This window comes from Pistacia vera, unplaced genomic scaffold (genome assembly GCF_008641045.1).
Source record: "Pistacia vera cultivar Batoury unplaced genomic scaffold, PisVer_v2 Contig171, whole genome shotgun sequence".
Taxonomy (NCBI): domain Eukaryota; kingdom Viridiplantae; phylum Streptophyta; class Magnoliopsida; order Sapindales; family Anacardiaceae; genus Pistacia; species Pistacia vera.
This window is the reverse complement of record NW_022195801.1, coordinates 405,681-433,081: the sequence shown is the minus strand read 5'-3', so window position 1 is coordinate 433,081 and position 27,401 is coordinate 405,681. Positions and strand designations below refer to the sequence as shown.

Genomic DNA, 27,401 nt, shown 5'->3' with positions numbered 1-27,401 from the left:
TAAATAATCTAACATGACATTTTTCTTTTATTTTCACAGATCTATTCTCGTCCATTGGTGATTCACTTTTCCACTTTTTTTTTTTTTTTTTTAATAATCAATTTGTGTATCGAATCCTTGTGTATATCAAGTTTATAAGATAGCATTATTTACAAGTTTATAAGATAGCATTATTTACAAGTTTACCCCTTATAAACACGTGAAATTACATCGTTTCCATTACCCTTTTTTCCCCCAAAAAATATTCACCAAATAAACCATACAAATAATATGATACGCCAATTTTACTCAGACATCTTACTTGCAATACTTTTGGCTTGATAATAGTTGAACTGATTCCTAAATTGTAGCATAAGAATTGCCTTTCTTCTAAATTTCATCAATTTAAAGCTCTTCTCTCATGATCAAAGAGTTGTAGTTATAATACAACTATATAAGAGTGTATATTATAAATTTTACCACGTTCTCGATTTACAAGTTTAATGTCATAATTTACAAGTTTCACATTAATCGTATTGTTAGAATGTTGTACTGAAGCAAAACCCAAAATCAGAGTGACAAGTTTTCTGTGCACAAAATTCAAAATGTAATGCATCAGCAACAGTTTTTAGACTACTTAAAAGATTCACAAAATCTAGTCCAATAATCTTACAAAAAAGGAAAAGTAAAAGAAAAAGATTCCTTCCAGATAAGATCCTTTACCTCGTTCAACTACCTAAACGCAGATAACACAACGGATCTTCTAATCTTTGGTCAGCCTCCCTTATACACAAACTTTACATTTTGATACAGAGAGATTATCAAACTGATTCAAGGCCAATGCATCAGCAACATTTCAATTCTGCTAGGCAGATTAACACAGTAGATCTTCTAATCTTTGCTCTGCCTCATACACAAATGATACGGAGAGATTACCAAGTAACTCAAGGTCAATGCATCAGCAACATTTTATTCTGTATATGAAGAACGAAATCAATCAGAAAGGTTAGAGAGAAAAGACCAAAACAAATGGCATAAAGTTTTGCAGGATGAGATTTGAGATGCTGCCACTTGCCCCCGGATGTGGCTACAATTTGCATAGCGCATGGTGTCACTTGTATAACCCGCTTTCAAAATCTTCAAGTGTTCATGATTCACATAGAACGGTTGCCCCCTCGTAGACATTGTGTTCCAAAATGATCCGGTGTACTTCTATGTGCAATACTGCAATTAGCCACACCATCCACGCAAAAGGACAAGGCAAAAGCCTTTCCCAATAGACAATGAGAGTTGAAGTAGAAACAATATCTCAAATTGACATCTTATATTCCATCAAGTCCCTCAATTAACATTGAATATGTTTGAGGATGAACCTGGCAACCCTTCTTTCCCATGATGCTTAGCAGTTCTGAACATCCATTACCAAAGCCCTTCTTAAGTAAGCCTTCAACGAGAATTTTCCAAGCTACTTCATCATTATTATGTCCGCAATCAAGCAAGTTATGAAAAACCGCTTTCGCCTTCTCTATGTTCCCTTCATCATATAGCCCACAAAGAAGCAGCTTATAGGACTCCAGAAGTGGTAAGTGACCATGTTCGATCATAGCATCCACCAGTCTCACAGCTTCCTGATACATTCCCAATCCACAGCAACACTTGAGAAGAGAATTGTAGATATCTGCATTCGGAGATATTCCTCTTCCTCTCATATAATCAAATAACCTCTAGGCTACAGCCAAGCGCCCTACTTTGCAAAGGCCTATGATGAGCTTTCCATATGTGTTAACGTTAGGTGCACATCCATGTTTGAGCATTGTCTCAAAAAGCTCCACTGCAGTGTCAAATTCCATCATCTCCCACACATCAGCAACTTCAACATACGTGACATTTGAAACCAAATAAGGTCCCATTACATCACTGTTTTCCTTCATCCACTTTTCCTTTGAGAGATGCTTGATTAAAAAGGCATATGTATGATGAGAAGGCTCGCAACCAGCATCAAACATGCGCTTGAGAACATCAAATGCAGAATACACCAGTCCTAAATTGGCATATGCACGAATCAGTAAAGTAAAGTCACCGAACTTGGCGCAATTCCTTCTTCATCCATTTTGACCATCAAGTCCTCGGCCTCATTTAATTTCCCTGTGCTGCAATATGCCTGAATAAATGCAGTATATGTGAATGCGTCAGGTTTATATCCAGAGGAAAGCATTTGGTCTAAAAGCCTATGAGCATGGTCAAAGTCTCCATCCTTCAATACTTCTTGAATGAGAATTGTGTAGGTAAAAACTGCGGGATGCACGCCCATCTTCACCATCTTTTGTACCAATGAAAATGCTTCCTTCACCTTCTTCTCTTTGCATAACCCATGTATCAAGGAATTATAAGTGTACGAGTTTGGAAAACAGTCATCAATAAGCATTCTCTCGAGCAAAGAATGCGCATTTTCTATTTTCCCAGCCTTACAGTACCCGTCGATCAAAGCGTTATATATCACTTCGTTTGCCTTTATGCCTTTCTCTTTGAAAGACTCGAACACTATATGAGCTTCTTCCAAACTCCCTCTTTTACAAAGAGTGTCTATGAAAACGCTATAAGTCAACTGATCAGGAACTAGACCACACTCATTCATCATACCAAACACCCTATAAGCAATATCAAAATGACCCGCTCTACACTGTCCATGAATTAACAAATTATAGGTAATCAAGCTTGGCGACAACTTGCGCTCAAGCATTTTATTAAGTAGTGCCATTGCCTTGTGTACATCTTTCTTTTTACAGAACCCAGAAATCAATTCATTGTACGTCCTAGCATTCGGACTGATATTATTTGACTCCATTAAATCCAAAATATCGAATGCAGCCTCCATCAATCCTTCCTTACAATATCCATTAATCATTGCATTATATGACACCACACTTGGAACCAACCCATTCTTTAACATCCCATTCAACAACCTCCTCGCATCATCAAGCTTATTCTCTTTACACAAACAATCAATCAACACCGTGTGAGTATGCACATTAGGCTCACACCCTTTCTCGGACATCTCATTAAAAAATCTCAGTGCTTCCAATTTCCTACCTAATTTACATAACCCACATATAATCACCGTGTAAGTCCTCACGGTAGGCCAACAATCATCCTCTCTCATTCTCTTAAACAACTCTATAGCGTCGTCAACCCGTTTTGCCTCACAAAGACCATGTATCAAATTTGCATACGAAACCTCATTTCTTCGACAACCCTTTTTGGGCTTCACCCTAAACACCCCGTATGCGCCATCTACATCATTTTTCCTACAATGCCCCAATATCAACGACGTAAAAGTAAACGTATCAGGACTCAAACCCGCCTGCACAATCTCACTCACATACAACTCAGCCTCAGGAACATTTCCCACCTTACAATACCCATTAACCATCGTATTAAAAGTATATATATTGGGAACAATCATGTTCTTCAACATTACAGAATAAACCCACTTCATTTCATCAACCAAACAAAACTTCGCCAACAACATCAACAATGTATTATAACCCTTAACACTAAGCTTAAACTTAGATTCGCCATCGCCCTCATTTATTTTCCTCACAAAATCTAATGCAATACCAACATCTTCCACAGACTGACAAGATTTAAACATAAAAGAAGCAATTTTTTCACCCGCCTTAACAAAATTACTCCCAATTAACAAATTTACCAAAGAAGAATACGATTCTGCGCTATGTTTGAACCCAGGTTTCTGCGAAATCCAGATAGAAAAGTCAAGCGCAATCTGGGGATTCAAGTTTAATTTATAGAGGGAAGAAACATGAGAAGCGGAAATGAAAGGAATGAGCTTTTCCATTGAGAGGTCTTTTTGCCATTTTTTAGGGTTTCTCGAGAGGATTGAGAAGAGCTGAGAGGGGAGATCCGGCTGGTCAGGGTCGAGGGGAAGAGCTGAAGAAGAGGTTGAGCAGAGGGTTTTGAAGAGAAACTGACCTGGTTTTTTTTTTTTTTAAAGGTGCTGATACCGGTGGTGGTGGGGTTCTCATGATCGGACGGCAGAGATTTCCGGCGGGTTGATGACGGTGGTGAAGAGTTTGATTTGTTTTGCGTTTGAGGAGGCTTCTGACCGCTCTGGCTGAGTTTAAGTAAACCTTTCAAATGATGAAAAGGTTAAAATGGTCATTTCATTTTCAATAGGGTAAAATTGATTTTTTTTTAATTGTTTATTTTGGAGCTCTAGAATTGCTCTCTCTAAAATTAGTTTATTTGGGAGCTCTGGAATTGCTCTTTCTTGCCACATTGGACGTGGTTTAATAAGATATTCTAACTATAAGATTCATGAATACCCATGCTAGTTGTTCACTATGAATATCGTGTGGGTTTTTTGCCATGTAGCACATTTTGGAAGCTCTAGAATTGCTCAATTTTGACTCATTGGATTGACAAGTCAATCAAACTACTCTATCATGACATGTTGGATTAGTATTTATTGATGCATCTTGTCATGTGACATGTTTTGGAATCTCTAGAATTGTTCAATTTTGACATATTGGATTGACAAGCCAATCAAATTGCTTTATCTTGACACGCTGGATTTGTATTTAATAATAATAATAATAATAATAATTATTATTATTATTATACAGGTGCATTGCATTGGCATTCCAATGATGTGCAGTAATAATAAGTATACAAGTGTATTGGATTGCTATTACTAATTATGATTTAATGATATTTGTCTAGGATTGTTGTCTATAATTATGTAGGTGCATTGTATTGACATTAGAAAACTTTCTTCATATTGAAATCGTATTTAATTGCGTTGGTATTCGGAAGGTATAAAAGGGGCTCATGTTCAATTGTGTATCATCGCAATTTGTTAGTTGGCATCAACGATACGTCTGGTCTTTTGTTAATTGTTTATATGTTATTTTAGTTTGTGAAAATAATATGTCTGTTCTTCACGTGCATCTTGATCGATGGCTTTTTATTTATGTATTTTTTTGTTGTTGATTACAGGTTGGAGATTCATGAATTAGCATGGAATAAAGGGAAGATGTCGAATTGGTACTGCTAGATGAGTTGTTATTTTGATTTGTTTTTTTGAACTGAAAGTATATCTTCTAAGTATTTTAATGCGAAACTGTAAGTGTGTATCCCAATTATGTAAACGTTTTTTATTAGATTGAATTATTGTTTTTGTTCAACCAATTTATTTGAATGATTCATTGTGTTTGTCCTGCCGAACGGTAAGTGTGTTCCTTGATATTTTTAACATGACTATTAATTAACTTTTGTTGTTTCCATTTTTTAGGTACCAGTTTTTATAGAGATGGATAATTGTTCCTTATCAATATTAACTTGAAGATCGATTACATTTTGTTATGTTTGTTTTCAAGGAAATGAAGATTTGTGCTTATTATTTTTTTGGTAGAGTCATTGATTCGGTGCGTCTCTTCTCCGGACCGATCGGTATAAAATGTCAATTAGATGATTTTGTTGATTTCATTTTTAGGTTGCAGGGAAAAAGGTTGCCATGTTCATACAATGTCCAGCATGTTTCGTGCCAAGTTGCGTTTATTAAGTCTTCGGTAAGTGTTAGGAAACAGTCCATATATGCAGCGGAAAACAAAATCATAATAACAAGGATCGTTCCCATTGAGCCAAGATCAAAGGTACAATTTTACCGTTTATGTTAAAATAGAAATCTGCAGAAATTAATCATGAGTTTAGAAAAACATACGCACGCTTGGAGGCTCCTCCAAATTTGTCAATGAACGTTTTGCTACCGACCCAAGTGTAGGATAGAACCCACATAGTTCACACGAAGACAATCACAAAGAACTAAGGAGGGATTTGCTAGATCCTCCTTAGCTTTAAGATCAAGAAGCAAAATCAATGAAATTGATTTTAGGCAAAAAATAAATTCTGCCGTGGGAGAGTGTTTAAGGGGCTGCTGTGTTTGTGCCTTTTCAAAGAAAATAAACTAAATGAAAATGACACACATTTTACAAATAACCATTTTCTTTTATAGTGAAAACTTAGTTGCCCTATTCCCATATGGAATAGGCTTGGGCTCCAACCCAAACACCCCATATTACCAAACACTCCCAATTAGATATTTATTTTTTATTTCATTATTATCTCAATTAAAATCAATTAATATATATTTAATCTATATATTAACATTTAACAATAATGATGATTTAATTAAATATATGCGAACACATATTTAAATGTAATTTCACTTATTTATTTTTTCTAATAAATTAAATAAAGGCTACGACCTCAGCAAATTTAATTGCACTGTGAAATTACCAAAATACCCTTTCACCTAAAAAGATGAAAATGCCCTTTTTTTCTTCCTGAGTCTTAAGTTATCTTCTATGTGTATGACCCATAGGCTTCTCATCATACTGACAGTGTATAGTATCGCGATTAACACCAATTAATCATCTCACTAATACACAGACCAAGATTGGCCCTTAGCAAGGCATCATGGCCACCCGATAGATTTGGATTCAGCAAAGTAGCTACTTGTCAACGATATGGTTACCGTACAATTCAATCCTTTCATCATACGTTATCTCGACGAGATGAAGGCATAGAAAGAGTGTCAACCTTCGGTTACTCTCGATATTATGTATTCAGTTTCTGGACCAATGACCTGTACTATAATCCGGATAGAGCAACAACTCAATCCCACTGTGGCCACAGTTTTAATGTCATTGTCATATACTGAATTGCGCCATGAGATAACTTCTCCCGTACCCGGGAGTGATGAATCCTCTGTCAATCCACCATAGTCTTGATACACTATTTGATGCAGTCAATCACCACCGTATTGACAGCTCTGAATAGAACTGCGTTGACGGGGTGAGATTTGATTTGTTTTGCGTTTGAGGAGGCTTCTGACCGCTCTGGCTGAGTTTAAGTAACCTTTCAAATGATGAAAAGGTTAAAGGTCATTTCATTTTCAATAGGGTAAAATTGATTTTTTTTTAATTGTTTATTTGGAGCTCTAGAATTGCCTCTCTAAAATTAGTTTATTTGGGAGCTGGAATTGCTCTTTCTTGCCACATTGGACGTGGTTTAATAAGATATTCTAACTATAAGATTCTGAATACCCATGCTAGTTTTTCACTATGAATATCGTTGTAACATCTTCCACAGAATGACAAGATTTAAACATAAAAGAAGCAATTTTTTCACCCGCCTTAAAAAAATTATTCCCAATTAATAAATTTACCAAAGAAGAATACGATTCTACGCTATGCTTGAACCCAGGTTTCTGCGAAATCCAGTAAGAAAAATCAAGCGCAATTTGGGGATTCAAGTTCAATTTATAGAGGGAAGAAACGTGAGAAGCAGAAATGAAAGGAATGAGCTTTTTCATTGAGGGGTTATTTTGCCAGCTTTTAGGGTTTATTGAAAGAATTGAGAAGAGCTGTGAGGGCAGATCCGGTGGGTCAGGGTCGAGGGGAAGAGCTGAAGAAGAGGTTGAGAATTGGGTTTTGAAGAGAAACTGACCTGGGATTTTTTTAAAGGTGATGATAAAGGCGGTGGTCGGGGTTCTCATGACCTGACGGCGGAGATTTCCGTCAGGTTGACGGTTGCCAAAGGTGGTGAAGAGTTTGATTAGTTCAGCCTTTGAGGAGGCTGCTGAGATCTCTGGCAGAGTTGAAGTAAACCTTCAGGTGGTGAACTTAAGTAAACTGCTGGAGGGCTAAATGGTAATTTCATTTTAAAAAGGGTCAAATCAGAATTCCTTTTTAACGGAAAATTCTTTCGTGAGACGGACACATGTATGTGCACGGCACTGCACGCTAAGCTCGTGAGTATGGGTGGATACTCGAGCTTCAAGTTTATTGTGAGAAGAGAGTTGTTTATCATTTTAAAAACTTAAAATAAAAAAAAAATAAAACTTATAAAACTTATAATTTGGCCCTTTGAGCGCAATGAGACTCGCAAGCCTATTGATCCGAGCTTCATCCGAGTCGAAGTCGGCTTGACCCTCTAAACAAGCCACTCAAGTTCAAGCTCAACTTGATTAACTTTGAATCGAGTTCAAGCTTTTCACGAGCCGAGCTCGAGTAACTCGCAAACTGCCTGACTGGTTTCTCATTACTACGTTAAAGTACATGAAATGTGTCAACATGTGTTATGCTACTTGTATACCTTTGGTGATTAAATAAATATTTTATGAAAAAGTTTTAAAATATCACTTTCGTTACTATCTAAAACCGATTTTGGTCAACTCAGACGAAAAACTTTTTAGGTGGAAAGTGTCATTAAGACAAACCTTAGGTGTAAGAAATATCTTGTATTAATTCTAACAATTCTAACTCTAAAACGCAATGACATAAATTATATTAATTCGTTTCTCCTCTACCAAACAAATGTAATAGTTGATATAGTAAGTAGGAACAGCCAAATTAATATAATAGTTGATATTTTTCTTTTATTTTCTTGGATTTATTATCTTTAATTGAATTCACTTTTTCCTCTGTTAACTTTGCAGTCATTTTGTGTCGAATCCATGCGTATATTTAAACATCAGCATCATACTTGGTGATTTGAACTCAAACGTTTGGCGTTTTCGACTAACCCCAGATCCTCAAGAAGCATATACTATTATACCTTCTCAATAGCTTTGGAATAGTTGCAGATAAAGCATTTCTACCCTTCCCCACTTCCCTTGGAACCATTAACTATTTAACATGTAAAGAACATGACTTCTGTTGAGTTCAGCACTATACAGAAGTCGTTTCTCATAAGCACTTGTAAAATTGAACAGGGAAGCTACCAGAAGCATAAATAGCTAAAGATCAAGAGGGAAAGGAAAAATGAAGAGGAATATACATATAAAGCTAAAAACTTAAGACGTTTGAAAGTGCTCGATACTGAAAGGTGATCAGCTTAATCATCTAACAGCAAGGAAACAAGAACTTATAGGAATGGCAACTTTTTCATGTATCAAACATGATTCTCAGTGGTTCAGTGAAACTGTGAAGCAAAAGCCCAAGAAGTTAAAAAGCTTATTCCGCCAGTGATTCCCATTAATGTTTTAAAACCCAACCGGGATAAAACTGGCAAAGTTGCCGATCCCAGGTTGACTAGTTTAAGTGGTTTGACCACTTATCAAACTGGCTGACAAAATTTTTTAAAATTTAGCAAATACATTCCTAAAAATTCGTTAAGTCCCTATAAGTCTAAAATTTAACAAACACACCCCAAATACAAATCAATTGGCAACACCCCAGATGAACCCCAATCGTCCCTTGAGCTCATTCTCCAAAAAATCAACCCAAGATCTACCCGATATCGGTTCAATTTCGACCAAATCTCGCCGATGTTGGCATCGACATTCCAGGCCAAATCTCATCGAATCGACGTCCACAACCCTCCCCATCACCCGAAAATACTCCCCTCTTCCTCACGACGGAAACCCACCTCACCCCACCCCCTTTAGCCTCGCCAATCACCAGCAAAAGTCGATTGTTGCCGCCACCAGTGTTTTTTGATTTTCAATTGATTTACTCATCAAAACGCAACTCAGTCGCCACTATTACACTTATTGGCATTTTCTCTTCAAAAGCCCCAACATCTCAACCTTCAATTGTTTGCCAATTATCTTCCCAAATTTTAGAATTTTGGGCGAATAGGAATAATATAAACCTGACCCAGAAAAGCTTCTGATTCCCGATTAAATCGGTAAAACCGGCTGGGCCAGGCTGTGTTTTAAAACAGTGATTCCCATAACATGCAAGTCAATGCCAAACTCTTCCTTAATGACTGCTACCTGCGGAAAGAAAATGTTCAAAACTTATGCCGAGCATATAAAAACATTTCGCTTCATGATTTAACTTGGGGAAGGACAGACATTTTGAACTGCTATTTTTAAATTTCCCCTTTTGTTAAGCCTATTATGTTCTTTTATTCATATGTACATTTCTCAGAACATTAGATATATAGAAACTAATTGAATTATATTCAGATTTTGGATCAAATGCAAGAGGTGTAGTATGTATGCAAGTTATCAAAACAAGATACACCAATAATATTTTCTATCGTTTTTTTTTTTTTTTTTTTCCCCCAAATTATCAAGGCCATCAATAGAGCTAGACTGAAAAGAGCACGAAATCCAAAATGTAATGCATCGGCAAAAATTTTTAGACAACTTAAGATTCACAAAATCTGGTCTAATAATCTTACAAAAACGAAATTAAAAGCCGCTAAAAGATTCCTTCCAGATAAGATCCTTCACCTCATTCAACTACCTAAATGCAGATAACACAATGGATCTTCTAAACTTTGCTCAGCCTCCCTTATAAACAAACTTTACATTTTGATACAGAGAGATTATCAAAGTGATTCACGGTCTATGCATCAGCAACATTTCATTGTGCAAGGCAGATTAACACACTAAATCTTCTAATCTTTGCTCAGCCTCATACACAAACTTTACCATAATGATACAGAGAGATTACCAAGAAACTCAAGGTCAATGCAACAGCAACATTTCATTCTGTATATGAAGAATGAAATCAACCAGAAAGGCTAGAGAGAAAAGAGCAAAACAAATGGCATAAAATTTTGCAGAATAAGATTTCAGATGCTGTCACTTGCCTTTGGATGTGGCTACAATTTGCATAGTTTGCATGGTGTCACTTCTATAATCAGCTTTCAAAATCTTCAAGTGTTCATGATTCACAAACACTGGTTGCCCTCTCATAGTGATTGTGCAGGCGGGTTTGAGTCCAAATACGTTTACTTTTACGTTGCTGATATTGGGGCATTGTAGGAAAAAGGATGTAGATAGCGCGTATAGTGTGATGCCACAAAAGGGTTGTCGAAGAAATGAGGTTTTGTATACAAATTTGATACATGGTCTTTGAGAGGCGAAATGGGTTGACGAGGCCATAGAGTTGTTTAAGAAAATGAGCGAGGATGATTGTTGGTCTACTGTGAGGACTTACACAGTGATTATTTGTGGGTTATGTGGATTAAGTAGGAAATAGGAAGCATTGAGATGTTTTATGTCCGAGAAAGGGTGTGAGACTCACACCCTTCCTTGGACATCTCATTAAAAAATCTCAATGCTCCCAATTTCCCACCTAATCCATAAAACCCACAAATATTCATTGTGTAAGCCCTCACAGTAGGCCAACAATCATCCTCACTCATTTTCTTAAACAACTCTATAGCCTCATCAACCCATTTTGCCTAACAAAGACTATGTATCAAATTTGTATATGAAACCCCATTTCTTCGACAACCATTTTGTGGCATCACCTAAACACCCTATACGCGCCATCTACATCATTTTTCCTAGACATAAAAGTAAAAATAACGGGACTCAAACCCACCTGCACATTCTTACTCACATACAACTAAGCCTCTACAACATTTCCCACCTTACAATACCCATTAACCATCGTATTGAAAGCATATACGTTGGAAACAATCATGTTCTTCAACATCACAGGATAAACCCACTTCATTTCATCAACCAAACCAAACTTCGCCAACAACATCAACAATGTGTTCTAACCCTCAGCACTAAGTTTAAACTTAAACTCGCCATTGCCGTCATTCATTTTCCTCACAAAATCTAATGCGATACCAACATCTTCCATAGAATGACAAGATTTAAACATAAAAGAAGCAATTTTTTCCCCCGCCTTAAAAAAATTACTCCCAATTAACAAATTTACAAAAGAAGAATACTACTAAGAAACATGAGAAGCGTTAATGAAAGGAATGAGCTTTTCCACTGAGGGTTGTTTTTTCCAGTTTTTAGGGTTTATTGAGAGGATTGAGAAGAGCTGAGAGGGGAGATCCGGTGGGTCAGGGTCGAGGGGAAGAGCTGAAGAAGAGGTTGAGAAGAGGGTGGGTTTTCAAGAGAAACTGACCTGGGATTTTTTGAAAGTGATAATAACGGCGGCGGTCGGGGTTCTCATGATCTGACAGCGGAGATTTCCGTCGGGTTGACGGCTGCCGACGTTGGTAAAGAGTTTGATTAGTTTAGCGCCTTTGAGAGGCTGCTGAGATCTCTGGCTGAGTTGAAGAAAACCTTTCAAGTGGTGAACTTAAGTAATCTGCGGAGGGCTAAATGGTAATTTCATTTTAAATAAAATCAAATCGGAAATTTTCAAAATTCTTCAAACTTGTATATACTTGAGCAAGTTAAATTATATGAAATATGTCAACATGTGTTATGCACTTGTGCCACTTGTTTATCTCTAGTATTAGACAAATATTTTAATATCTTATGATTACGATCTTAAATTGATTGACAGAATTATCAAACCATATTAATTCTAGAAATTCTGGTTCCGAAGCACAATAATATATATTATTTTAATTTATTGAGCAAATGACATGTTCTCACCCAAAGATTAGCGAAATAGCAAGTTTCCACCCTTGGTTTCGCATATTCCAGATTCTCATACTTAAATTAACACCGTTTTGGTTTTTTTAACGGTTAATGGCTAAAATAGTCATTTACTATAATTTAAATTAAAATATCAAAATAACCCCCACATCTCAAATTTTTCTCCACCTTTCCTCACCTCCACCTCTATCCTCTTCCTCAACCTTCACATCATCCCCAACCATCCTTGTCGGAAAATCCACCAAACGCGACAGGAATCACTCCTCCAGCACTGTTTGTACTCCCCCATCCTCCCTTTGAGCAAAATCTGATGCACCGTTCATTGAGGCAAATCGTCAAACACCTAGTGTGCACATAAAAGGAAGAGGATGGTGAGTTACTGGCAGGAGGAAATTGGCTAGGAAAAAAACACTCAAACAACATAAAACACTTCAAAACAATCACCCGCTCCAAAGACACAACCAATTCACCTAGTCAACTCCAAAAAAACTCCAATTTAAACCCAAATTCACAAAAACCTAAAAGAAACCCTAAACGAGGTCATTGGTGATCGGAGAGCCAACACGGTTTAGGTTGTTGGAGCTTTTGAAGAGGAGATGCAGAAAAGTATATGGGTGGTGAGAGAGTAGATTTTGGTGGTTGTGATTGATCGGAATGGGAGGGATGGATGCGTGAATCACAAAACGGTCAGAATTCGCCAATTGGTAGGGCCTAAGACTAGAGGAGAAATTTGGTGGTGACAAGGAAAGCCGCCATCGCAGGAAAAAGCAAGTGGCGACGTTTGCTAACATGCGCCACCTCTTGCTAAAATGTGCCCTCTATTGTTTTGGAGGTTAGAAAGTAATTTATTAATTTAGGGGCTAAAAATCGCTAACGGTATTGGTTTAAGAGTGGGAATCTAGAATTTATAAAACCATGTGTGGAAACTTCACATTTCGCCAAACCTTAGGTGGGAACATGTCTTTTACTCTAATTTATTTCCCCTCGAGCAAACTAATGTAATAGTTAATGTAGTAACACCGTGACACCACGTTAATTATAAGAGTAGTGCTACGTTTAAAAACTTCATATATAATCTAACAGGACATTTTTCTTTTATTTTTTGGATTTATTCTCGTACATTGGATTCACTTTTATTACCACTTATATTTTTGTAATCATTTTTTGCGTCGAATCCATATTATGTTGAGTTTATATGATAGCATTATTTATAAGTTTACCCCATATAAACATGTGAAATTACATCGTTTCCATTATACTAGGTTATTTTTTCTGAAAAAAGTTTTTCAAATAAAGCATACAAATAATACTATACGCCAATTTTACTCAAACTTCTTACTTGCAAAATGCTTTTGGCTTGATAATAGTCCTGAATCATAGCATAAGAATTGCCTTTCTTCTAAATTTCATCAATTTAAGGTTCTTTTTTCCCATGATCAAAGGGTTGCAGTTATAATGCAGCCATGTAAAAGTGTACATAATAAATTTTACGTTCTTGGTTTACAAGTTTTATTTCATGAATTTACAAGTTTCACCTTAATGTATTGTTAGAGTGTTGTACTGAAGCAAAACCCAAAATCAGAGTGACAAGTTTTTTGACTTCATGATCTCCAGAGAGTAGAGTTTAGAACTGACTTGATGAGGGATTTGATCAAAGTGGCAGGCCATTTGCATTGTTTTAAAAACCGGACCGGACCTGGCAGGCCATTTGCATTGTTTTAAAAACCGGACCGGACCGGCCGGTCCAACTAGTTGGACCGGCACCCAGTCACGTGTTCGGTTCGAGTCAACACTGAACCCGCTGCTATATAATAACCCGCTTTAAACCGTTGAAAAACCAGATAAAATATTAAAATATGTGAACTGCTGGTCCAACCGGATCGGCGGATAAACCAATCGAAAGTTGCAAAAATCCCAACTCTACGCAATCGCAAGCCCATTCCATTCTGATTTCATTTCTCTGTTTCTCAGCTTCTTCTCTACACAAATTCCTCTCTGAAATCCCACTCAAATCGCAATGAACTCCACTCCCTGAAGTTTGAAATCGCAACCATTCACCAAATCGCAACTGAACTCTCTGAAATCGACGACAACATCTTCCTCCCTCGCCAAAAATCAACGACAACAGCTCCATTCCCTGCTGGAAATCGACGACGACGACGGCTGCTCCATTCCTTGCTAAAAATCGATGACGACGACGACAACTCCATTCCTAGACGATGACGATGACAGCTTTGTTCCTTGTTGGAAATCGACGATGACAACTCCATTCGTCGACAACAGCTCCATTCCTCAACGATCTAGATAATAAACATGCCATTCACAGGTTCATCTTCAATAATGATTTCGTTTTTAATTTTTATAACCCTCATTAATTAGTAAAACCCATTGTTGTTATTCCAAGAATTAATAAACACGTCAGAGGAATGCTTGCTTGTTGAATTAAATGTTCATGAACTTTTTCTGCATATTTGCATTTTTCTGATAGCAAGGGTAGTACATCTCAAGTTGCTGAAGATAGTTTATTTCCAAAGAATGTTGGTGCTCAATATGAAATAGAATCTCTTATATTTACTCTGTTATATCACCGGAATGCATGCATTTATTGGATTCTTCTTTCCCCACTGAAAGTCTCATTTTGACAAATAAGATTCGTTTATTTTTCCTGTATTAAACTAAATTTGATCCCAAGATGTTCTCTATTTATGTGAAAAATCTCAGCTATATTGTAACTGGTGAGACTAGCGGGTTGTTAGGCATGAATATAGTGATGAAAATATTAGATATACAAGACAGTCTAATTTGTACTGTGATATTGTCAAGTTAGGGCCTCATAATTAAAAATATATGTTTTACTTTTTCAAAAGCTTCGTGAAAATGTGATTATAATTTGCTGAACCAAAAGAAAAGTGATTTTAATTTGCTGAAAATGTGTGATCCACCATTATCATTTTAAACAAATGGTTGCATAAATAATAAACAAGACTTGTGAATGCCAAGCAAGGTGGTGACTAATTAGAAAAATAAATCAGAAATTACAACGTCAAGGCAAATTGTTTACAGTCCTTCCTTTGGTTATGCTTAAAATAAACAATCCAAAATATCATTCTCGTAATCTTTATTTTTACTAAACTATTGAAGATCTTAAAATACATGTCACTTAAAAAATTAGCAACCAAAATATACTGTTTTTGACTTCTTAATTTCCAAAGAATATGTGACTCCTACTCTTACCTTAGGAAGCTATTATTATAAACATGCAAATTAATATGACTAAAATTATTATAAAAATGCAAATTAATATGACTAAAATTATTAAATAACCACCATTTTAACATTTTGCACAGTCCAATTGAGTGCATGATTGATGTAGTAAAAAACACAGAAAATGCTATGTGATTCTTTTGTTTGCAATTGTTGTATACTTCCCCATTTAACAATACGTGATTATGTGATTCTTTTGTTTGCAATTTTATTGTGTGATAAGTATATAAAGATTAAAAACAGACAATGTCAACATCTGGCTCTGGGTCTTCTTCACAATCTAGTAGAGGCAAGACTGATATAACATGGACACATGTTATTGAGGGTGTAGATCCAAATGGAAGGAAGACATTAAAATGTCTTCACTGTGGAAAAGTAACTAGAGGAGGAGGTATTTTTAGAATGAAACAGCATCTAGCTGGAACAAAGGGGGATGTTGGTGCTTGTCTAAAAGTTCCTTTTGATGTTCTATACTTGATGACAGAATCACTAAAAGACATTGGGATAAAGAATAAAGAGAATGCTGATTCTAGTAAGTATAATACTCCCTACGGTGCTCTCGTATATAGATTTGAGGGAGATATGTTAAATGAAGATATTGAAGAGATCAGAAATTCACATAAATGGAAGTAGGTTTGACAGTAAAAAACAAAGTACAATGCTAGACAAATCAAAAAGAAAAAAAAAAACCTATTGGGGTTGGTGACTATTTTGCTCCAAGGACAACTGTTGGATCTAAACCATCAATTCGGAGTTGTTTAGCTGGAAGAGATGCAACGTGGAGAACAGACATGACTTTTGCAAGATTCTTTTACGATGCTTGCATCCCAATTAATGCTGTAAATTCAATTTATCCTCAACCTTTGGTGGATGCTATAACTGCAATTAGGCCTGGGTATAAATACCTAAATTATCATGGTTTGCATGTCAATTTGTTAAGAGATGCTAAGAAGGAAGTGCAGCTTCTTGTTGATAGTTACAGAAATATTTGGGAAAATGTTGGATGTACCTTAATGGCTGATGGTTGGACTGATAATTCACATAAGTCATTGATAAATTTTATGGTGTATTGTCCTAAGGGAGTTTGTTTTGTGAAATCAGTTATGCTTCAAATGTTGTGAAGCTGGGACATTGTTGAAGATGTTTGAGGAGGTAACTTTATGGATCGGACCAAATAGTATTGTCCATTTTGTCTTAGACAATGGATCCAATTATAAAGCTGCTGGAAGAATGTTGTCTGAGAAATATTCGAGTATTACTTGGTCACCTTATGCAGTACATAGCATAAATTTGATGTTAAAAGACATAGCGGAGATGGATCACATAGTTTCTCTTGCGAGACATGCTTTTGAGGTGACGAAGTTTGCATATAATCATACATTCTTGATAGCTTGGTTGAGGAAAAAATAGGTAATATACCTTTAGCTAATGTTCTTGTCAAGTCATAACATAATATGCATTTTTTTAATTGACTAGCATCTATTATTTATCAATTGAACCGGGTTGGAAAGAACTTGTTCGTCCGAGCGCAACCCGTTTTGCTACAACTTTCATTGCAATGAGAAGCCTTCATGAGCACAAACATGGCTTGCAAGCCATGGTGATAGATAAGTCATTTGTCGATTCTCGATATGCAAAAAGTAATAAAGACAAACATGCTATTGACATAATTCTAGATAACAATTTTTGGAATGATATGGGTAAGATATCCAAAGTTGTGAGTACATTGATGCGCTTGTTATGGATTGTTTACTCGGATGAGAAGCCTGCAATAGGATATGTGTATGATGGCATGTACAGAGCAAAAAATGCAATTAAGAAGTTGTTTAAGAATAAAAAGAGATTGTACAAGCCTTATACACGAATCATTAAGCTACGTTGGGATAGGACGTTACGCCGTGATATCCATGCTGCGGCTTATTATTTTAATCCTGCCTTTAAATATAATGAAGAATCTTTTTGCGCCAAGCTAAAAGTCATGAGTGGTTTCCTTAATACTATTGATAGTAAAGCAAGTGCGTTCAATTTGAACAAGACAAGGTTAATGAAAGAGAGTAGATTATATTCAAACCGGGAGAAAAGCTTTTCTCGTGGCTTGCTCTTGAAACCTCCAAAACCACACGTCCTGATACGTAATAGTTATAAAATTTATGAGTTCTTTTATTTTTTAAGTCTAATTTATTTATTATGTTTAATTTTCAATTAGATGAATGGTGGAGATCATTTGGGTATAGTACTCCAAATTTGCAAAAGTTTGCAATAAAAATGCTTAGCCAAACTTCAAGCTCTTTGGGATGTGAACGAAATTGGAGTGTTTTTGAGTGCATACATACTAAAAAAAGAAATAGATTGGAGCATCAAAGGTTGAATGATCTTGTTTTTGTTCACTATAACTTGCGTTTGCAAAACAGGTATAAAACATTGTTAGTTACTCAATTATGCATCACTCTTATTCTTATTATCTATTATTTTCCTTGATATTTTACTTGTCATGCTTTTAATATTTCATTATGGTATTTTAAAAGGTGTTACAAGAGAATAAGTTTCGATCCTATTGATTATGAAAGTATTGACAAAACTGAAAGTTGGATAGTTGACGATGAAGAGGAGGTTAGTGAACTTAATTATGAGGAGTTGAAACAAACGTTATATGGAGAAGGATCTATTACTACTAGAGTTGCTGATCACCCTTCTTTTTATGATTCAACCTATGGTTCAGAAGGTTGGTTTCAAATATTTAAGCAACTTAGTATCTATTTTAAATTAAATTACATGTTTTAACTGATGATTTCTATTTTTTACTGAAATTTACATAGATGATGGTGATGGTTATGATGATGATGATGGTGATGATGATGATGATGATGATGAATTTTGATGCTAGTGTGTGAAGCTCAATCAACATGGAGATGGATCAAAGAAAAAACACTTGCACCAAATGTTTTGTTATTAATTATTATGTATTTTGTCATTTAATATGCAATGGATGAACACAACATCATGTTTTGGATTTGGACTTTGGATTGTCGTTAAATACTTAAATTATGTTGGGATTGTTATTAAATTTAAACTTTGAATTATGTTGAACAGTAATTAAGTTGTTATTGTCTTATTTTAAAAAAAATGGAAATCCTTAAAAAAATAATAATAATAATAAAAAGGGTTTTTATGTGATGACATCACCGATCCAAACAGTTGGACCGGTTAACCCATGACCCGGGGAGCAGAGCAGGTTGCCCTCCGGTCCGGGTTTTAAAACAATGGTCATTTGTGAGCTATCAAAATATGCAAGATTGCAAGCTTCAAATACAAACTGGACTAGCTGCCTACACTGCAATCTAATAACTTCTAAACTATTGAGCTGATATATTAAAGACATGGCAATCTGTGGTACAGAAATAGTGGAGAATTTTGCACATCATGGATGGAAGAAGAAAAAACCCAATGCTAAACAATTTCTAAGTAGTTTGGCAGTTCGCTTGGGACTCTCAAGTGTATTAATCAAGAGGTTATGAGTTCAAATCTCCACGAGTCACTGGAGACTTACTTGACCATTAACTTCAAGGCCCCGAAAGACTAGTTGAGGTACACATAAGTTGGCCCGGACACCCCCGGATACCAACAAAACAAAAACTGATGCTACTTGCGCTTGACCCGATTTGTGGATATATTCATGGATTTCTGAACTATCCCATATGGCTGCTATAGAATAATGCTCAATAAAGACATATTTTTCAGTCAAGCAAGTGGTAACTGAGGACTTTTGACTTCATTGTAAGTTGCAATTAAACTTAAAAGAGACATGGCAGTTTGTAATGACAAGAGAATCTGGTGGATTCATGGATGCAAGAACTTGATGCTACTCGCGTTCGCCTGGATTTCTGCAGGCTGCTCCCGGGGTTAGAGACTTAGAGTATAGCTTAATAAATAGAGTTTTGGTTTCAACTAGTGATTTTATATTTCATACAAAAGAAATGGAGTACATACTCTAAAAGAAACTTGGATTCTGAAAATTGAAACAGGTGACAAAACAAGTGAGAAACTTTCGCATACTTTTGTTCCTTTGAATAATTGACAAACTTCCATGCAAAATCAATTAGAATTCAGTACGGTATAAAGTGAAAAAAAGAGCTCACACAAGAAGCAAATATATATGAATATGTAAACTAAATTGGATGAACTGTGTTACACATTCCAGGATTTCTTACACACCAGAGAGGTTGAATTGGCTCAGCTGCAATCCCTCTTCTTACCATTCTGTACCGCCACTCATTCAAACGATCAGTCGCCTCTGCATACCTCTTCACGCCTTTCTCATCCTTGTTTCCTGACCACAATGCTTCAGCCATTGCAGAAGACCTTGGCCAAAGCCTTGAATCCAGCACTGTTGGATCTGCCTGCTCTGACCACAATGCCACTTCTCCTCCCAGCACCAGCTTCGCTTCCTCCTCACTTAATCCATATGTTATATCGTAATTATATATTGTTTCCCAAGTTTTAAAGGGTCCACACCATGATCCCCCGTTGCCTGGGTCACTACCCGGAGGCTGATTATACTGGCTGTTATTTCCTACAAAGTCGCCATGGCCACAATCCAGATAATAGAACTCTGCAGATGAAACAATGACTCTATAACCAGCATCAACGAGCTTTTTAGTGTTGTTCGGGCCATTGTTCCATGTTTGTAAGATTGTATGCTCGGGTGGAAGACATGAGGAGTTCACCTTGATTAAGTCATCCAAGAAAACATCTTCCCAATAGACCACCGTGCGGTTGAGGGACACAATTAAAGGGAAGGTCGAGTTGACGAATGTTTCAAGGGCTTGACTGAGCGTTCCACCATTCGAAAGGAAGGATTGGATGGTGGGATCAGCTTTCCAGCAACCGGGAATGATCTCATCAGCTCCACTGTGGTAGAATGGTTCTGGGAATAGCTTGACTACATCAGCAATTACATTTTTCAGAACTTCGTAAGTCTTCGGATTCAACGGGTTTAGATGGCCAGTTCCTGGCTCTGCTGCAAGCCTGTCCGAGTCACTTCCTGCTGGCCACCAAAACATGTTTGCACATGTAACAATTTCTGGGTAAGCTTCTGCCCATGATCCTGTGTGGCCTGAAATTACAGAACAATTCCATTGTCATTTCATCAAACACCTATACCAATACAAAATTCTCATATTCAGAACAATTTCACAATCATTTAACAGATACCTGTGTCAACGCTCGTAGTCCAGTAACGTTATCGGATTAGTTATAAGTTATAACATGAAAATCATCATATTAATTAATCAAAAAAGTCATATTTCAATACGAATTTAGCATGAAACAACACTAGGGTTAGCAAAACCCACAGTAAAAGAAATGCTCCAGATTAGAAACCGTCAAATCATATTGCTTATGCAACATTAAACATCGAACTGCTAACAGAACAAATCTGACCTATAATTGTTACTGATCAATACCTGTGTCAACGCTCCTAGTTCAATAATTTTATCAGATTAGTTATAACATTGATAATTGTCATATTAATCAATCAAACAAGTCGTATTTCCCTACTAATTAAACATGAAAAAACACAAGGGTTACCAGAACCCAGCAGTAGTGCAACATTAAAAATTAAACTGGTGACAAAATACAAATAATATCGAATATGACTTAATCATTGTTAGTCTGATAACATTATCAGATCAGGTAAAACACAAAAATTGTCATATAAATCAATCAAACAAGTCATATGTCGCCGTGAATTTAACATGGAAAAACACAAGGGTTACCAAAACCGAGCAGTGATGCAACATTAAACATTAAACTGGTACAAGAACTCAAATAATATCAAATATGACTTAAACGTTGCTAGTTCGATAACATTATCAGATTTGTTATAATATGAAAAATGTCATATTAATCAATCAAACAAGTCATATTTCCGAATTTAATATGAAAAAAAACAAGGGTTACCAAAACCCACCAATAATGCAACATTAAACATCAAACTTGCAACGAAAACACGAATGATATCAAATCTAACTCATAATTGTTACTGATCCCATAACATTATTGTTGTATTGAGTTCATAAAAGAAGCTCACCTGGGGAGTCGATTTCTGGGACAACCCTGACACCATGAGACAGGCCAAATTCAACAATCTCCTTCACATCATCATGAGTATACACCATTTCAGAACCATAAGAGCCCTTGGCAGAAAGTTCAGGCTCAGAAGGAATCACCAAAGGGAATGAATGTGAGTCAGTGATGTGCCAATGAAACACATTCATTTTATTTGCCCCCATTGCCATGATGGTCCTCTTGATGTCCTCAACTCCATAGTAATTTCTTGAGGTGTCAAGCACCAGCCCTCTGTGTGGAAACAGTGGCTTGTCCAACATGAAAACTCCCGCCGCCACGCGCGAAGGGCTGCCCCACACCAGCTGTGAGAATGTCTCGAGTCCCCAGATGGCTCCCCACGCCGTCTGCGCTGCCAAACTGGCGGTGCCCCCACTGGAAGGAATGGTGAGTGTGTAAGTCTCATTAACACCATGTTGCAGTGGTGTAACAAGGTCATATACAGTGATATGCAGAGCCTGTAATTACCAGAAAATAAAGTCAGTGGGGGCAAATATCAAACAATAATAAAATATAAAATTTTCAACATAAATAAAAATAATAAACATCTGATCACATTTCAATTCTATCTATTCACAATTTTCTTTAACATTTACAATAAGAATAATAAAAGCCGCATCAATAAACAATCATTTCCTTTACAAAAGCAAAAAATGGGATATTCTAGTTTTTCACAATGAATAATCTTTAAAGAAAATAAAAATCATATGTGTAAATTCCGTCCAGGAGGGGCAGATGCCCATCCTGGATCCCTTACCTGGAGAGGAGGAGACGAGGAGGAGAAGTTGACAGAAGGGCGCACAAGGGGGGCATGGTGCTCGGTGTTGATCAAGTTCAAGTAATGAGAGATGGCCTTGGAGAGATAGAAATGACTTGGAGATATAATTTGAAAGCTTGGGGAGAGGGGATTGGCCTGAGGATTTGGCCATGAAAATGATCTTGGTTTTGGCCACACATTGATGGGGCAAGAACTACAGGAAGATTGGTAAAGTATGAAAGTGAGGATAGTAATGAACAGCTGAAGCTTGAAATGAAAAGCACTTGTGGGCATTTTGCAAAAGTGCTTTTCAACTGCTTTTGCTTGTTAGGTGTGAGATTGTGAAGTCGAGAAAGAAGTGCTTATATGGTGCACAGTGCTGTCCAAATTACAAGTCATTGTTTATTTACTTGGGTTAAAATCTTTTGCACCCTTAGGTTATAAAAAGTTACACTTAGGTCATAAATATTTGGCTTTAACATAATTTTTTTTTTGAAATTTTCTACAACCTTAATTTTTAGAAGTAACTTGACCATTACTTTAAGTAAATAAATAATGTTAACAGCAGAAACTAGCGGAAAAAAAAAAGTAATACTAGTTGATAGTGTTCCGAATCACAGGGAGCGAATATTAATGTTCAGTAACCAGACGGTGCAAAATGGATTTACCCTTATTGACTTGTTTGGAAGTTTGCATTTTGTTTGGTGATGGTTGGAATTTTGTTGCTAAAACCAAGTACCCAAATTATCTTATATTTTTCTTCTATAATCTATTGGAAGTTATAATTTCAGGCCTGCAATTTTGGGTCATTTTATAAAAAATGAAATCTTATATAAATGGAAGAAATTTTGCATAAGAAAGAAGGATTAAAATATTATAAATAGCATTGATTTACTAGGAAATAGGAAGCATTGAGATTTTTTATGTCCGAGAAAGGGTGTGAGCCTAATGTGCATACTCACACCCTTTCTTGGACATCTGATTAAAAAATCTCAATACTTCTAATTTCCTACCTAATCCGTAAAACCCACAAATATTCATTGTGTAAGCCCTCACAGTAGACCAACAATCATCCTTACTCATTTTCTTAAATAACTCTATAGCCTTGTCAACCCATTTTGCCTAACAAAGACTATGTATCGAATTTCTATATGAAACCCCGTTTCTTCGACAACCATTTTGTGGTATCACCTAAACACCCTATACGCGCTATCTACATCATTTTTCCTAGACATAAAAGTAAACATAATGGGACTCAAACCCACCTGCACATTCTTACTCACATACAACTAAGCCTCTACAACATTTCCCGCCTTACAATACCCATTAACCATCGTATTGAAAGCATATATATTGGAAACAATCATGTTCTTCAACATCATAGGATAAACTATTAGAGTCATAAAAGTGACTCTATTTTGGTGATAAAAAGACCATATGTGTGATTAAAATGAAATCATATTGAGATAATTAAAGAATTTATGAATTTATTCACGAAAATCGCATCCTAATATTTTTCTTAAGAATTTAACATGTTTGGAATGATTTTGGAAAGCGTATGAGTTGATATTAGGTTGTGGTTTATGGATTAAGGGTGATTTTGTCTCATTTATTCTGTTTAGGGGGTAAACTATCATATTTGTAGGGGTTGACTTTGTCACTTTTCAATCATGCAGGGATCAAAGGAATATTTTCCACTTTTTGTATAAAAAGGAAGCGAAGAGTCGCAAACAGGGAGCATCGTTCACCCATCTACAATACCCACCACTGGCGACTCTTCCTCTCCCATTTTCGACGATCGTCAGTGACGTTCCAGCTTCCCCTTGCACGATCATCATCATCCTGCACTTACCACCGAGATTCACGCGTTTTGCTAGCGACGTTTCGTATTTCGACCATCGTTGGGCCATTTTTCAAAGACCTCCGATGACTCTTCACTTCCCTGGTGGCCGATCTACCTTCACCACACTTAGATCTATCCATTCCAAGCTTCAGTTACCGCAAAAAATGCCACAATCTGCCATCGCGGCCGCCATACCTCTTCACTTTCTAGTCGCGATTTCACTCACTTTCTGGTGACCTTTCATCTCTCCAGGACCTGATCCGAACTCCCCATCACTTGAGCTTTCCATTAGTACCTTCAAATCCCATTTGTGCCACCATTTGCCGAAAGACCTACCAAAAAACTTACACATTCCAGCTAGTTGTGACTATTCATATTCTGGGTTGTTCGTTGGTCGTTTCAACTCCTTCTTTGCATCATCTCACTCTCGGTTACTTCCTTTCCACCATGACCAGCTTCGTTTCCACCACTCCAGCCTCCGTCAACACCACCATGAGTGGCTGAGTTCTCGGTTGTCTGTTACGGCGTAGGCAAGATTGAGATTGACTCTACTGCTCTCCTCATCAGCTCTCGACTAGTTGGATGAGCCCGATTGTAGGAAATTTGGTAGTATTGTGTTTCAAATTATATTTGTTTTCGTTTCATGTTTGATTTCTATACTTTAATATAGTTTGAGCATAATTTGTGATGAGGGTTTAAGAATTCCTTCAACTGCCTGGGAGTGCATTCAAGGAGTTGCTAGCTACTAGAAAGGCTGGAAAGGAAGAACGAGCGGACTATTCTGTTACACAATCATTTCAGAAACAAGATAGGACGCTCTCTAGGATAGAGAATGTCATTTCTACTGTTGTTGCGTTTATTGTGAAGTTGGTTGATTGGATGATGCGTGTTGACAAATTGTATTTGTTAATCACGTACCAACTAGTGGTATTGTCTTATAGTGTTTGTCGGCATTCAATGATAGTCTTTAATCAATCGAACTTGAGTGATTGGGTGAGACATGATAAATTATACCTAAAGTGCCGGAAAGTCATTCCAATGATCTACCTTGTCTTGTAGGTTTAGGGATCGTAGAGGGTGGAGGAGAATTGTGTGAGTTGGTCTCGTGTCGAACCAAAACCGTAGTGGCAATATTTTTATTATAAAGTCTTCATTAGTTTTAATTTCAATCTTTTATTATTTGCATTTAGTTTGTTTAGTTTAATTAATCAAATTGTCAATTTCATTTCCGCTACTCAAATTTGCATTAGGTTGTCAGTCTTTGCTCCCTTTGGACTCGACCCTGCTTACCGCTAACTATGATATTTAGGTTTAATTTTGTAGCCGTGATGACCGGTTCGACATAAACACACTTCATTTCATCTACCAAACAAAACTTCGCCAACAACATCAACAATGTGTTCTAACCCTTAACACTAAGCTTAAACTTAGACTCGCCATCGCTGTCATTCATTTTCCTCACAAAATCTAATGCAATGCCAACATCTTCCATAGAATGACAAGATTTAAAAGAAGCATTTTTTTCACCCGCCTTAAAAAAATTACTCCCAATTAACAAATTTACAAAAGAAGAATACGACTAAGAAACATGAGAAGTGTTAATGAAAGGAATGAGCTTTTCCATTGAGGGTTGTTTTTGCAAGCTTTTAGGGTTTATTGAGAGGATTGAAAAGAGCTGAGAGGGGAGATCTAGTGGGTCAGGGTCAAGCGAAAGAGTTGAAGAAGAGGTTGAGAAGAGGGTGGATTTTCACAAGAACCTGACCTGGGATTTTTTTGAAGGTGATGATAACTCATGATCTGACGGTAGAGATTTCCATCGGGTTGACGGTTGATGACGGTGGTGAATGGTTAGTTTAGCTTTTGAGGAGGCTGTTGAGATCTCTGGTTGAGTTGAAGAAAACCCTTCAAGGGCGTTTGGTTAGAGGAATGTTGGATTACTAGAAAGTTAGATTACTTTGAAGATTATTGAGAATCTTTATGAAAATGTGTTTGGTTAATTGGTGGGTATGTTATATTAATATGTTTGGTTGGGAGGAATAAATTGATGGATATATTATTTAAATTACTGAATTGTCCTCCAATTAAATATTATTATTATATTATTTTTTAATATTGATTATTATTTGGATTCTTATATCCCCCCTACATTTAAAAACTTAGCAAAAACAACCCCATAATAAAAGTTTGAAAAATCAACAAAGCACCCCCACCAACCCAACCACTATCGGTCGCCGGCAACCACTGCAGGTCGCCGGAAGCTGGCAACCTAACGGCGCAAGGAAGACAAAAAATGGCCTCCATGCACTGTATGGATCTGGCCAGAAATGGCCTGACGTGACAGATTTGATCGTTTACGGCTAAATCTAATCTGACAGTCAACGACCAGATTTGGCACGATCTGGCCATGTTCGGCCAAATATTTGGCCGAAAATGGCTATATTGGCACACGACGGCCATTTTTGGCCTTCCGTACACGGTTCTGGTGGTCGTGGCTATGGTTTTCGGCGAAAGGCGGCGGCAAGTGGGTGGGGGTGGTGGCTTGGGTGGGCTGCAATTTGTTTTGAATTTAAGGGTAATTTTGTCCAAAAAGTTAATTAATTGGGGTGAAATAGTAAAAGCCATATTCATATAAATAAATTTAAAAATAAAGATATTATTGTCCTAAAATTTTATTAATAAGGGATGGAATTATAAAAAAATAAAATAAAATAACCTTGGTGATCTTAAAATACCTAAGAAAATAGAGGTAATCAGATTACCTCCAATATTACCAATAGTAACTACTATTGGTATTTGAAGATTACTGGTATCTTATATTACTTGACAACCAAACATGGTAATCAACTAATATAAGATGACTTAACTCTAGTAATCCCACATAACCCCAACCAAACGCCCCCTTCAAGTGGTGAACTTAAGTAAACTGCTAGAGGGCTAAATTGTAATTTCATTTTAAATAAGGTCAAATCTGAATTTTCATTTTTTTTAAAGAAAATTCTTAAATGAGATGGACATATGCGTTTACGTTAAATTATATGAAA

General features: G+C 36.6%; 1 protein-coding gene and 1 pseudogene across 1 annotated transcript; both read right to left on the bottom strand.

The window, feature by feature from the left end:
* Nucleotides 1-639: 639 nt before the first annotated feature.
* On the bottom strand, nt 640-7,638 carry LOC116125752 (annotated as a pseudogene).
* A 12,118-nt stretch (nt 7,639-19,756) lies between these two features.
* On the bottom strand, nt 19,757-22,846 carry LOC116125770 (beta-hexosaminidase 2-like). The gene is made up of 3 exons (XM_031411486.1): nt 22,518-22,846; nt 21,726-22,218; nt 19,757-20,750 (listed from the first exon to the last, which is right to left on the bottom strand). The coding sequence occupies exons 1-3, from the start codon at nt 22,809-22,811 to the stop codon at nt 19,804-19,806; spliced, it is 1,734 nt and encodes a 577-aa protein (XP_031267346.1). The 5' UTR covers nt 22,812-22,846; the 3' UTR covers nt 19,757-19,803.
* Between the last annotated feature and the right edge of the window lie 4,555 nt (nt 22,847-27,401).